Source organism: Eschrichtius robustus, chromosome 16 (genome assembly GCF_028021215.1).
Source record: "Eschrichtius robustus isolate mEscRob2 chromosome 16, mEscRob2.pri, whole genome shotgun sequence".
In the NCBI taxonomy this organism is placed as follows: Eukaryota; Metazoa; Chordata; class Mammalia; order Artiodactyla; family Eschrichtiidae; genus Eschrichtius; species Eschrichtius robustus.
In genome coordinates, this window is record NC_090839.1 from 76,090,288 (window position 1) to 76,104,801 (window position 14,514).

A 14,514-nucleotide genomic window follows, 5' to 3' on the forward strand; every position below is an offset into this window, starting at 1 on the left:
ATCTTACAGAAAGCAAGTCACCCTGCAGCTGTCTAGATGTACCCTAAGCCACATCCAAAGAACAGCTCACTGGCAAATCACTGCCCTGGAAAGAAACATCTTAATGTTAAATATAATTCGGTCTTTCTTTTTCTTTTTTTTTTTTTTTTTTTTTTGAGGTGGGGGAGGCTGGGAGATAAAGGTATAAAAATTAGCATTTAAGGTATTCCACTCTGAGAGAACAAACAAGTCATAAACGAACCTAAGCAGAACAAAGAATTTAAGTCCAGAAATCTATATATTGTAGATGGAGCAATCTCTTAGGCAGGCAAGTTTGCACAGCTAAACAGAAAAATTAACAGGGCTGCTTAGAGCAGAAATATTGCCCCAATGAGGGAAGATCTCAGTAAGGAGTGGCAGAAGCCAATCACCTACAAAATGGATACCTGAGGGCCACATAAGGACACAAATGCAGCACTAGGGGCACAACAGGGCTTTGAGGATTTCTCAAACCACAAAAGGGACAGACAAACAGCGAGGGCAAAGGATGACTCCCAGGGGTAAGGGAGGCACAGCGACTGACGTACCTACCACAGGGACAGCATGTTCTGCCTTGGACTTTACTGAGGAAGTGGAAGCAGAAGGATCAGCAGAAGCAGAGGAAAGAGTAAGACTCCCATCTCACAGGCTCTGGAATTCAGGCCGGGAGAAGGTCAATGCAAATGAAAGGAACGGGCCATAACCCATCAGGGGAAAGAGAACGTAGTTTCTGGTAAGAGGCAGTAAGGCTGACTAATATAGCATGGAGGTTATATGAGGGGTAAATGACCATGGGAACCAAGGAACAAAATGTACTCAGAGTTTCCATTTTTTAATAGCCTTTGTATTGGAAACTTGGCTTTTGCTTTGTCATGGATAAGAGAGCTCATTTTAGAACAGGAAATAAGGATTTCTCTGGCCTGAGAGGTTCTGCCACTGGAGTATATGCACCAACGATCAGTGCTAGGGATGAGGTTTAGAAATGACCTGGAAGAGCCAAGAGCACTGTGAAATTGCCAGTAAATGGGTGGCAATGAGAGCAGGCATATGATATTTCATTTAGGGAAAAATCATTCAGATTATCCTTCTCAGATAAGAAGCTCTAAGTTATCAATTATGTCTCAGAAAAAGGACTTAGGAATCACTGCAGATTTTCACCTGAAGACCGACTCAATGTAACGTAAAAAAAAGTCAGCTACTATCACTGACTTTAGGGGTCAATTTTGGGGGAAAGGAATACACGCTCAACTTTTTTTTTTTTTAAGATCAAGAATGTCTTTAGGGTCCTGAGTATATTCTAATTTGAATAGTGGCCCTGAGGGAGAGATCACCACAGTACGATTTTTCCCAAGAATGGATTCTGGAAACATCTGTAACATTTGTACACAGTCAAATGTCCATTAATGCTGACAGCATTTTACAGGCGCATTTGCTTTGAAAAGTGGTCTTTTTAAAGTTCTGCATAAGCTGTTCTTACCCATTCTACACAATCAGGGCCTAAAGCTGGGGCATGCCAAGTCCCATCAACCTCCTGGGGCCCAGTGGATTATTTAGAAGCTAATATAGTCATGGAAACAAGCCGTCACAGGCCACCAAGAAGGGCAGCCTCAGAAAGAGCCTCTCGGGGAGGCTCTGCCACAAATAACAAGCTCATCCAGGCAATGGGCTACACCCTGGACAGCTCTGTGCCAGGATGAAACAAGAGTTACACAAGAGAGGGGAGCCCGGCCAGGGCCAGGCAGAACTCCTGTAAGGAAAACTGTGAGGAAGAGCAGTGTGAAATGACGTGTGTGTGTGTGTGTGTGTGTGTGTGTTTTCAGCTGGCAGAATGAATGTCAAATTTTGGTTAATTCACCTTTTTATCATTCCCTATTATACCATCTTGGTACTAGCACCAACAAGCCACATGACCTTGGGTAAACTAACATCTCTGAACATTAATTTCCTCTTCTGTAAAACCGGAGAACTATTATTAGTACTTACACCTCACAGGCCAGTTGAGAGAATTAAATAACAAAAGCAAATAACATGGTGCCTGGCATGCAATGTGTGTTCTACAAATAGAAGCTATTATTTTATCATTATTATTAACAAAATAACCAAAAAATGCTAACCCTAAACCCCAAGCTGGTGAAACCTGCCAACAGCAGGCCAAAATCTTTCCAGCCGGCTACAGTCAGGGCTGCTGACACAGGAGCGCTAACAACCCCCCAGGGTGAGCTCTACCAGCCCACCTGCTGCAGAGCTGCTCCCATGTCCTCCTGATTCTAAAAGCCAGAGAAGAACGAACCCGTCGCAGGAAAGTCCAAGGCCATTTTTTGCTAGCGTACTAGTTGGCTTAAAGGACACAGAGAAATATTCTAATCACTAGGGTTTTTCAAAAGTCCTAACCTCTTTGCTCCAAACCAGCTTCCTTTCTCTCACTGAGATGCCTCTTTGGAATATGCGGTCACAGCCTCATTCTCTTACCTCCCCCAAAGCTCCTTTTTAATCATGATTTTTTGTGTTTTTTTTTTTTTTAAATTTTCCCTGTTTAGAAATGGAGAGAGAGGGAGCAGTAGGGAGGGGGCAGTGGAGAAAGCATGTTCTGACAACACAGAAGGCAGTAATTAAATGTCAGTCCAATTTTTTCTGAACATGAAATTAGAAAATAAAAGCCAGCTTACCTGACGCTGAAGTAACTATAAACTGCTGTAACCCCAGATAAACTTCTAAATTGTCCTGAAGAACTGGAAACTGAAAACAAAGAAACAAAGATTTAAAAACAAAAAAAAACACCATAAATGCGAATTGTAACAGCATTTCAACAATGAAAGAAGTACCTATGGTGGGGAGGAACAGGATAAAAAACTTTTCTCTGGGAAGCTTTATATGCAGCCAAGAAGAGGTGGCACCCTTCAGCACCTCCCACCCCAGACAATTTCTACAATTGAAACCACCAGTTAATATTTGGAATAAGAAAGAAAGTAACACACCAGTTTGATACTTTTTCTAAACAAAGCACTGGATGCTGGGTATGATTATTATGACTATTATGTTCTTAAAAGAGGACATCAAGCCCCCAAATGATCTACACCTTCTAGAGCTCTGAGTCAGGGCCCACCTCCCTTCAAGTCCAAGGAAAACCCTGCCTTTGAAAGAAACAGCAGATTTGCCTTATTAAAGTGTATGGCAGAGTGAAAAGACAGCCAAATTATTTGGAGTCAGTTTGCCTTACTCATTTAGCAGACAGGACCTTCATAACCAGAGCTCTACCTTCTCTTTCTAAAGCTGCTAACTCACCATTAAGATAAAATTAAGACGTTAATACGACAGGTCCCAAAGAAAGGCAGATGGCAAAATAAAATGGCACTCTCCATAAGAGAATACAAGATATAGCTGGGCTGTGCAATGCAAAGCTGACCCCAATAAATTATCTTGCCTCTAGAGGAGAGATGGACTTAATGAAATCTCCTCAAATAACAAACACCACTTAGTAAATGAAATCAGTCCTTATGACTTAAGGATTCTAGCACATAAACACAGGCAGAGAGTACCCTGCAAATAATTTGTCAAGAGTGAGCTTTACAAAGGCAAACTTTTCAACGATGTAATTTTTATAAATAAATCTTCCACTTGGCTTAGCCACTTCTGAGCTACTGATGAAAGCATTAGTAAAATTCATATTACACCCAAGAGTTTAGGAAAGAAAAACAGAGTTTCCAAAAGTTGATTTTAAAATATCTGGGGGAAATGTTAACATTTTTAAATTTGAGGGTCGGTTATGGTAATTATTATTCTGTTTAAAATATAAACATTTTATAATACTGGTGAGCAAAAAAGCCTTACTACTCGTGCTATATTATATGCAGGGAAATAATTAGGCTCTTCGTTCCCCTCCAAGTGGTGAGTTACCAGTGTTGAGAAGGCGTGTGTGGGAAGGAGCTCCATCACTTTGGCCACTACCTCCAAGCTCTGGCGTAAGTACCGCTGCCACTCTGTCTGCTGCTGCGGGGCAAACACAGAAGGATCAGCTCTCCCAGACAGGCAGAGTCTCGTCATCTTCCCTGCCAACCTGTCCTCAACCTCAAGTCCACTCTCAGACATAAATGTGTGAAGAAATAGCAAATGATGGAACCAGGTTATTTGGTACTTTAAAAAGGCTAAGCTAAAAAAATTTTTTTAATCCAATGAGTTAATTTCACAGGAAGCTATTTCCTCAGAAAGCAAATGATCCACATAGAATGACCTACTTTTCTCCCTACTGTCATAGGAATAAGATATTTTTAAAAAGTCACCTGTGAAATGCTCAAGTCCCCTTTACGTCATCCCAGCTATAGGAATTGGTTCACTACTTTCTGAGACAGCCCGTTACTAAGCACGTATAAGTATAACCAAGCACACCAGTGCCAGGCAAAGTACGGTCCTCAGACAGGCAGCATCAGCATCTCCTGGTGGTTTGTCAGAAATGCAAACTCTGTGCCCCCACCCCAGACCTCCTGAATCAAAGTCTATTTAACAAGCTGTCCCAGTGATTCTTATCCAGGCTAAAATGTGAGATGCACTGGCCTATATCAAACAGGTAACGGGAAGTGAAGCTAAAATTTACCAAGCCTCTACTGCCCACCAGGCATGTGGTCAGTACATCCACGTGTGCTACCCTCACATGTAACTGTCAACACAGGTCAGTTCAGATATATCCTTCACCTTTTGGGAGATGAGGAAATTAAAGCTCAGAGAATTTCAGTGACCAGACCTCTACCTCCTTCCTACCCAGGGTTGCAGAGATTCAAATCCAGGCCATCTGATTCCAAGTACAAGGCTATTTTGAACCCAAATATGGCTTCCCTCAAGGTCTTGACCACACCACAGCGGCTGTTATTTTGAGAGTCATTACCAGTGACCTGAAATTTTTTAAATGCACGGTGCTTAAGAAAAAGGAACACTGGAGTTGTGTCCTTACAGACATTTTCCTTACAAACGTTGGGCACACCAGCATCAATAAATTCAAGATTGATTTTAAGAGATATCAGTTTACAAAATATATATAGTCAAAAGAGACATCCTTTCATTCTAGCCTTATCATTTAAGTATCTCTTTAACTATTTCCACCAGCATCCAGCTAGCTTTTATTTGTTGCCCGGAGTGTGGGTGCAAGGCAGGGAAAACAGGAGGTAGATGCAGAGTCCTTACTAAACCACTTTCCACTGTACATATGGTTTCTCTACTTACCTCTCTAGTCCATATAGGTAAATGCCTGTAAAACTTTTTTTTACAGTTAATGAACCCAAAGAGACCAGTCGGATACAATTTCAAATGCATAACTCAAACCGTAAGACCACTCTGGCTTAAAAATAATCTCCAGAGCAAAGGGCCACGGATACCAAGGCTCCATTTCGATTCATACCACAGCATGACAATGATTAAGGTCAATTAGGATGTGCTGCTTACATCGTCATCCAGTGTCTCATCATCCAACTCCTCCAACTGGGCCTGGTTGTATCTGAACTGGATTCGATTCAACACCTCCGTGAGCAAGAGGACTAGGGCGTCTTCGTACCTATGTGGCAGGGAGAAATTCAACATCAGATGAAAGCAGGCTTTTAGCCTAGGATTTCAAAAAGGCCTCCTGTACTGTGAAGGGAATGGTGTCTGTGTTGGATCACCATACACAAGAAGCATCTAAACTAAACTTAGTTTATGGTTTTGCAAGTGCTATGTGAGAGTGGAACAGCAGCAGGGGTGTTTGTTTATTTATTTAACTATGTTCCAGGCACAGAACATACTGGATTGAACCTTCTTGATGGAATGAACCTTTTATCATTATATAATGTCCTTCTCTGCCTCAGGTAGCAATTTTTGTCTTAAAGTCTATTTTGTCTGGTATTAGTATAGCTACCCTTGCTCTCTTTTGGTTATTGTTTGCATGGAATATCTTTTTCTGTCTTTTTACTTTAAACCTATTCGTGTCTAAAATTCAAGTGTCTTGAACAACATGTAGTTGGATCATGTTTGTTAATCCATTTTGCCAATCTTTGCTTTTTAACTGGAGAAGTTAATCCTTCAGATTTAATGTAATTACCGATAAGGAAGGACTTACTTCTGCCGTTCTGCCATTTGTTTTCTCTATGTTATATCTTTTCTTCCTCAATTCCTCCAGTACTGCCTCCTTTTGCGTTAAATAGATATTTTCTAGTGTGCTATTTTAATTCCCTTGCCATTACTTTTACCATCTATTTTTAAAGTTTTTTCCTCAGTGGTTGCCCTGAGAATTGTAAGTACTATATATAAATATCTATTAATTCAATGATTCAGTCCTTTTAACAACTGTGACAGGTAGGTGGTATTATCGGTACTTTTCTGATGAGGAAACTACAGTTAACAGAAGCTAAATAAACTGCCCAAGGTCACAAAGCTAGCTGGTTTGAACCCAGAGCTCCCTAACTCAACATGTCATGTTCTTCTCTCTGCACGTAAACCACCAACAGGCTTGGAGCCTGCTCCACCCACTCCAGAAAACCTCAATTCTAGTCAATTTGTAAGAACACTTAAAACCTAAAAGGAGAGATGGAAAAAGCCTAGGGGAACCCTGACCCTTTGATCTATGTCTAAGAACAATTTCTCAAAGAAACATGTGGAGCCCTAGGCTTGGATATTTCCCACATGTGATAAGAACTCAGAAGACACCATAGTTCTATGTGACAGTTGCTACCACAAGGGCCAACAAACCACTAATTTTCAAGAACAAATCAAGTAGCCTGAACGCTTGCCTGTCCTGAAATGTTTCTACGGGAAGTTCAGAGCTCGTCCTACTCACAAGGCAAACCAGCCACGCTGGTTATGCAGCTCTCAGTGCCAGTCCACTCTCCACATTGTGTGATGCTGGGACTCAGACTACACAAAGCACATTCCTCCTCTGCCTGTTAGGCTCTGTCAACAGGGGCACTGGAAGAAAACTGGAAGGCAGAAGGAGGGGCAAAGGGACCCCATTCTTCCTGTGGGCTTGCTGTCCTGGCCAGTGTCACCCCAACAATGGTCACCCGGCAGTAATAATTGGTTCCAGCTTCCACATTCCCCAAACCAGCCCCATCACGAACTCTCAAGAGGTGCTGGCAGCAGCCAGGTTACATCTTCTCAAAGGATTAAGTCCCAGCTCCCTGGGGCCTCTCCTCTGAGCTCCTGTGGCAGTTGGGTGATACCCTCTCCTCAGAGATCTGAGCTCTAGCTGCATGGGGGCCGTCCCTCTGATATTTGACATTTTAATGACCCCAACACCTCTTTCCTTTGTACCGCTAGCCCTAGGGGTGGAGCTGCTTCCCACAGTTATCATCTGTGTTGTCTCAGTGGTCAAGGACATATGGAAAGAAGTCATTTGGTGGGACCTCTGGGAAAGCTTCTTTTGTCTAACCTCTCCCTCTTATTCCTGCTGCCTGAATCATAGGTGTGATGTCTATAGATTCAGCATCCATCTTTGACCATAACGTGACTGTGGAGATGGAAGCCATGCCTAAGGCTGGTAGAACAACAGGTAAAGGGATCCAAATATTAATTGACAGGGACTTCCCTGGCAGTCCAGTGGTTAAGTAAGACTCCACGCTCCCAATGCAGGGGGCACGGATTCAATCCCTGGTCGGGGAACTAAGATCCTGCATGCCGCACGGTGCGGCCTAAAAAACACAAAAACAAACAAACAAACAACAAAATATTAACTGACATACCAAAAAAAAGGAGACACTGAACATTTGCCAAGGGAAAGAAAATCAACAGATTGTCACAGATGACACATGTTGAATTATCGAAGATTTTTAAAGCAGCTGTTATAACCATCCTCCATGAGGTTCTTTCAGCTGGAAGGTGTTTTGGACTGAACTTTGTCCACTCAAAATTCATATGTTGAGGGACTTCCTTGGTGGCACAGCGGTTAAGAATCCACCTGCCCATGCAGAGGACATGGGTTCAGTTGCTGGTCCAGAGAGATCCCACATGCCGTGGAGCAACTAAAAGTCCATGCACCACAACTACTGAGCCCGTGTGCTGCAACTACTGAAGCTTGCGCACCTAGAGCCCGTGCTCCGCAACAAGAGAAGCCACCGCAGTGAGAAGCCCACGCACTGCAACGAAGAGTAGCCCCCGCTTGCTGCAACTAGAGAAAGCCTGCGTGCAGCAACGAAGACCCAATGCTGCCATAAATAAATAAATAAATATATATATAAATAAATTCATACGTTGAAGCCCTAACTCTCAGTGTGACTGTATTGGAGACAAGGCCTATAAAAGTTAATAAAAGTTAAGTGAGATCATAAGGGTGGGGCGGGCCTTAATCCACTTATATGAAGAGGAGGAGACATGAGGAAGTACGAGCGTGCTCACTCTCCCCACTCCCCGTTCATACACAGAAGAGAGGCCATGTGAGGTCACAGAGGGAAGGCAGCGTCTGCAAGCCAGGGAGAGCCCTCACCAGAAACCGAATCTGCCAGCACCCTGATCCATGACTTCCAGTCTCCAAAAGTATGAGAAAATTAATTTCTGTTGTTTAAGCCACCCAGCCAGTGGTATTTTGTTATGGCAGCCCGAGCTGATTAAACTAGAAGGTAAAGGATAATGAAAAAGAAACCTGGAACTTCAAGAATGAAGGGAAAGCAAGAGAACTGACAAATCTCTTGGTAAACACAACAGACTGTTTCTCTATTGTTTCTCTTAAGATCTTTAAAATATGAATGTTGGATGAAAGCAAAAATAGAACACTGTCTGGTGGGGTTTTCAATGCACACAGATGTAAAATATATGGCAACCTCAATACAAAGAAGGGAGGGCAAAAAGATCTATATGGTGGTGAGGTTCCTATATCACACTTGAAGTGGTAGTATGTTAACTTGAAAAATTAAATATATATGTATTTTAATATACAGAGCAACCACTTAAAAAACTCACATAAAGAGATACAGTCAGAGGATTAACCAAGATGGCGGAGTAGAAGGACGTGCTCTCACTCCCTCTTGTGAGAGCACCAGAATCACAACTGGCTGCTGGACAATCATTGACAGGAAGACCCTGGACTTCACCAAGGAGGATACCCCACGTCCAAGGACAGAGGAGAAGCCACAGTGAGACGGTAGGAGGGGCGCAATCAGAGTAAAATCAAATCCCATAACTGCTGGGTGGGTGACTCACAGACTGGCGAACACTTATACCACAGAAGTCCACCCACTGGAGTGAAGGTTCTGAGCCCCACGTCAGGCTTCCCAACCTGGGGGTCCGGCAACGGGAGGAGGAATTCCTAGAGAATCAGACTTTGAAGCCTAGTGGGAATTGATTGCAGGACTTTGACAGGACTGGGGGAAACAGAGACCCCACTCTTGGAGGGCACACACAAAGTAATGTTGTGCATCGGGACCCAGGGGAAGGAGCAGTGACCCTGGGAGAGACTGAACCAGACCTACCTGCTGGTGTTGGGGGGTCTCCTGCAGAGGCGGGTGGTGGCTCTGTTTCACCGTGGGGATAAGGACACTGGCAGCAGAGGTTCTGTGAAGTTCTCCTTGGCGTGAGCCCTCCCAGAGTCTGCCATTAACCCCACCAAAGAGCACGGGTAGGCTCCAGTGTTGGGTTGCCTCAGGCAAAACAACCAACAGGGAGGGAACCCAGCCCCACCCATCAACAGTCAAGTGGATTAAGGTTTTACTGAGCTCTGACCGCCACAGCAACAGGGAGGGAACCCGGCCCCACCCATCAACAGTCAAGTGGATTAAGGTTTTACTGAGCTCTGACCGCCACAGCAACAGTCAGCTCTACCCACCACCAGAGCCTCCCATCAAGCCTCTTAGATAGCCTCAACCACCAGAGGGCAGACAGCAGAAGCAAGAAAAACTACAATCCTGCAGCCTGTGGACCAAAAACCACAGTTACAGAAAGATAGAGAAGATGAAAAGGCAGAGGGCTATGTACCAGATGAAGGAACAAGAAAAAACCCCAGAAAAACAACTAAATGAAGTGGAGATAGGCAACCTTCCAGAAAAAGAATTCAGAATAATGATAGTGAAGATGATCCAGGACCTCGGAATAAGAATGGAGGCAAAGATTGAGAAGATGCAAGAAATGATTAACAAAGACCTAGAAGAATTAAAGAACAAACAAACAGAGATGACCAATACAATAACTGAAATGAAAACTACACTAGAAGGAATCAATAGCAGAATAACTGAGGCAGAAGAACGGATAAGTGACCTGGAAGACAGAATGGTGGAATTCACTGCTGCGGAACAGACTAAAGAAAAAAGAATGAAAAGAAATGAAGACAGCCTAAGAGACCTCTGGGACAACATTAAACGCAACAACATTCGCATTATAGGGGTCCCAGAAGGAGAAGAGAGAGAGAAAGGACCAGAGAAAATATTTGAAGAGATTATAGTCGAAAACTTCCCTAACATGGGAAAGGAAATAGCCACCCAAGTCCAGGAAGCGCAGAGAGTCCCATACAGAATAAACCCACGGAGAAACACGCCGAGACACATAGTAATCAAAGTGGCAAAAATTAAAGACAAAGAAAAATTATTGAAAGCAGCAAGGGAAAAACGACAAATAACATACAAGGGAACTCCCATAAGGTTAACAGCTGATTTCTCAGCAGAAACTCTGCAAGCCAGAAGGGAGTGGCATGATATACTTAAAGTGATGAAAGGGAAGAACCTACAACCAAGATTACTCTACCCGGCAAGGATCTCATTTAGATTTGATGGAGAAATCAAAAGCTTTACAGACAAGCAAAAGCTAAGAGAATTCAGCACCACCAAACCAGCTCTACAACAAATGCTAAAGGAACTTCTCTAAGTGGGAAACACAAGAGAAGAAAAGGACCTACAAAAACAAACCCAAAACAATTAAGAAAATGGTCATAGGAACATACATATCGATAATTACCTTAAACGTGAATGGATTAAATGTCCCAACCAAAAGACATAGACTGGCTGAATGGATACAAAAACAAGACCCATATATATGCTGTCTACAAGAGACCCACTTTAGACCTAGGGACACATACAGACTGAAAGTGAGGGGATGGAAAAAGATATTCCATGCAAATGGAAATCAAAAGAAAGCTGGAGTAGCTATACTCATATCAGATAAAATAGACTTTAAAATAAAGAATGTTACAAGAGACAAGGAAGGACACTACATAATGATCCAGGGATCAATCCAAGAAGAAGATATAACAATTATAAATATATATGCACCCAACATAGGAGCACCTCAATACATAAGGCAACTGCTAACAGCTATAAAAGAGGAAATTGACAGTAACACAATCATAGTGGGGGACTTTAACACCTCACTTACACCAATGGACAGATCATCCAAAATGAAAATAAATAAGGAAACAGAAGCTTTAAATGACACAATAGACCAGATAGATTTAATTGATATATATAGGACATTCCATCCAAAAACAGCAGATTACACGTTCTTCTCAAGTGCGCACGGAACATTCTCCAGGATAGATCACATCTTGGGTCACAAATCAAGCCTCAGTAAATTTAAGAAAATTGAAATCATATCAAGCATCTTTTCTGACCACAATGCTATGAGATTAGAAATGAATTACAGGGAAAAAAACGTAAAAAAGACAAACACATGGAGGCTAAACAATACGTTACTAAATAACCAAGAGATCACTGAAGAAATCAAAGAGGAAATCAAAAAATACCTAGAGACAAATGACAATGAAAACACGACGACCCAAAACTTATGGGATGCAGCAAAAGCAGTTCTAAGAGGGAAGTTTATAGCTATACAAGCCTACCTAAAGAAACAAGAAAAATCTCAAGTAAACAATCTAACCTTACACCTAAAGAAACTAGAGAAAGAAGAACAAACAAAACCCAAAGTTAGCAGAAGGAAAGAAATCATAAAGATCAGAGCAGAAATAAATGAAATAGAAACAAAGAAAACAATAGCAAAGATCAATAAAACTAAAAGTTGGTTCTTTGAGAAGATAAACAAAATTGATAAGCCATTAGCCAGACTCATCAAGAAAAAGAGGGAGAGGACTCAAATCAATAAAATCAGAAATGAAAAAGGAGAAGTTACAACAGACACCGCAGAAATACAAAGCATCCTAAGAGACTACTACAAGCAACTTTATGCCAATAAAATGGACAACCTGGAAGAAATGGACAAATTCTTAGAAAGGTATAACCTTCCAAGACTGAACCAGGAAGAAACAGAAAATATGAACAGGCCAATCACAAGTAATGAAATTGAAACTGTGATTAAAAATCTTCCAACAAACAAAAGTCCAGGACCAGATGGCTTCACAGGTGAATTCTATCAAACATTTAGAGAAGAGCTAACACCCATCCTTCTCAAACTCTTCCAAAAAATTGCAGAGGAAGGAACACTCCCAAACTCATTCTATGAGGCCACCATCACCCTGATACCAAAACCAGACAAAGACACTACAAAAAAAGAAAATTACAGACCAGTATCACTGATGAATATAGATGCAAAAATCCTCAACAAAATACTAGCAAACAGAATCCAACAACACATTAAAAGGATCATACACCACGATCAAGTGGGATTTATCCCAGGGATGCAAGGATTCTTCAATATACGCAAATCAATCAATGTGATACACCATATTAACAAATTGAAGAATAAAAACCATATGATCATCTCAATAGATGCAGAAAAAGCTTTTGACAAAATTCAACACCCATTTATGATAAAAACTCTCCAGAAAGTGGGCATAGAGGGAACCTACCTCAACATAATAAAGGCCATATATGACAAACCCACAGCAAACATCATTCTCAATGGTGAAAAACTGAAAGCATTTCCTCTAAGATCAGGAACGAGACAAGGATGTCCACTCTCACCACTATTATTTAACATAGTTCTGGAAGTCCTAGCCACGGCAATCAGAGAAGAAAAAGAAATAAAAGGAATACAAATTGGAAAAGAAGAAGTAAAACTGTCACTGTTTGCGGATGACATGATACTATACATAGAGAATCCTAAAACTGCCACCAGAAAACTGCTAGAGCTAGTTAATGAATATGGTAAAGTTGCAGGATACAAAATTAATGCACAGAAATCTCTTGCATTCCTATACACTAATGATGAAAAATCTGAAAGAGAAATTATGGAAACACTCCCATTTACCATTGCAACAAAAAAAATAAAATACCTAGGAATAAACCTACCTAGGGAGACAAAAGACCTGTATGCAGAAAACTATAAGACACTGATGAAAGAAATTAAAGATGATACCAACAGATGGAGAGATATACCATGTTCTTGGATTGGAAGAATCAACATTGTGAAAATGAGTATACTACCCAAAGCAATCTACAGATTCAATGCAATCCCTATCAAATTACCAATGGCATTTTTTACGGAGCTAGAACAAATCATCTTAAAATTTGTATGGAGACACAAAAGACCCCGAATAGCCAAAGCAGTCTTGAGGGAAAAAAATGGAGCTGGAGGAATCAGACTCCCTGACTTCAGAGTCTACTACAAAGCTACAGTAATCAAGACAATATGGTACTGGCACAAAAACACAAACATAGATCAATGGAACAAGATAGAAAGCCCAGAGATTAACCCACGCACCTATGGTCAACTAATCTATGACAAAGGAGGCAAAGATATACAATGGAGAAAAGACAGTCTCTTCAATAAGTGGTGCTGGGAAAACTGGACAGCTACATGTAAAAGAATGAAATTAGAATACTCCTTAACACCATACACAAAAATAAACTCAAAATGGATTAGAGACCTAAATATAAGACTGGACACTATAAAACTCTTAGAGGAAAACATAGGAAGAACACTCTTTGACATAAATCACAGCAAGATCTTTTTTGATCCACCTCCTAGAGTAATGGAAATAAAAACAAAAATAAACAAGTGGGACCTAATGAAACTTCAAAGCTTTTGCACAGCAAAGGAAACCATAAACAAGACGAAAAGACAACCCTCAGAATGGGAGAAAATATTTGCAAATGAATCAACGGACAAAGGATTAATCTCCAAAATATATAAACAGCTCATTCAGCTCAATATTAAAGAAACAAACACCCCAATCCAAAAATGGGCAGAAGACCTAAATAGACATTTCTCCAAAGAAGACATACAGACGGCCACGAAGCACATGAAAAGATGTTCAACATCACTAATTATTAGAGAAATGCAAATCAAAACTACAATGAGGTATCACCTCACTCCTGTTAGAATGGGCATCATCAGAAAATCTACAAACAACAAATGCTGGAGAGGGTGTGGAGAAAAGGGAACCCTCTTGCACTGTTGGTGGGAATGTAAATTGATACAGCCACTATGGAGAACAATATGGAGGTTCCTTAAAAAACTAAAAATAGAATTACCATATGACCCAGCAATCCCACTACTGGGCATATACCCAGAGAAAACCGTAATTCAAAAAGACACATGCACCCGAATGTTCATTGCAGCACTATTTACAACAGCCAGGTCATGGAAGCAACCTAAATGCCCATC

At 41.3% G+C, this 14,514-nt stretch overlaps 1 protein-coding gene across 2 annotated transcripts in view; it reads right to left on the reverse strand.

Annotated features, from left to right (window-relative positions):
• The window catches only part of XPO6 (exportin 6), a 119,106-nt gene that overhangs the window by 30,444 nt on the left and 74,148 nt on the right, over nt 1-14,514 (reverse strand). Inside the window, exons 10-12 of one of the 2 annotated variants that reach the window (XM_068565512.1) lie at nt 5,449-5,557; nt 3,913-4,002; nt 2,685-2,754 (exon numbers count right to left, since the gene is read on the reverse strand). In XM_068565512.1, the coding sequence (XP_068421613.1) occupies nt 2,685-2,754; nt 3,913-4,002; nt 5,449-5,557 (269 nt within the window). Of the gene's footprint in view, nt 1-2,684; nt 2,755-3,912; nt 4,006-5,448; nt 5,558-14,514 lie in introns of both variants that reach the window. The other variant, XM_068565511.1, reaches the window with a different exon arrangement.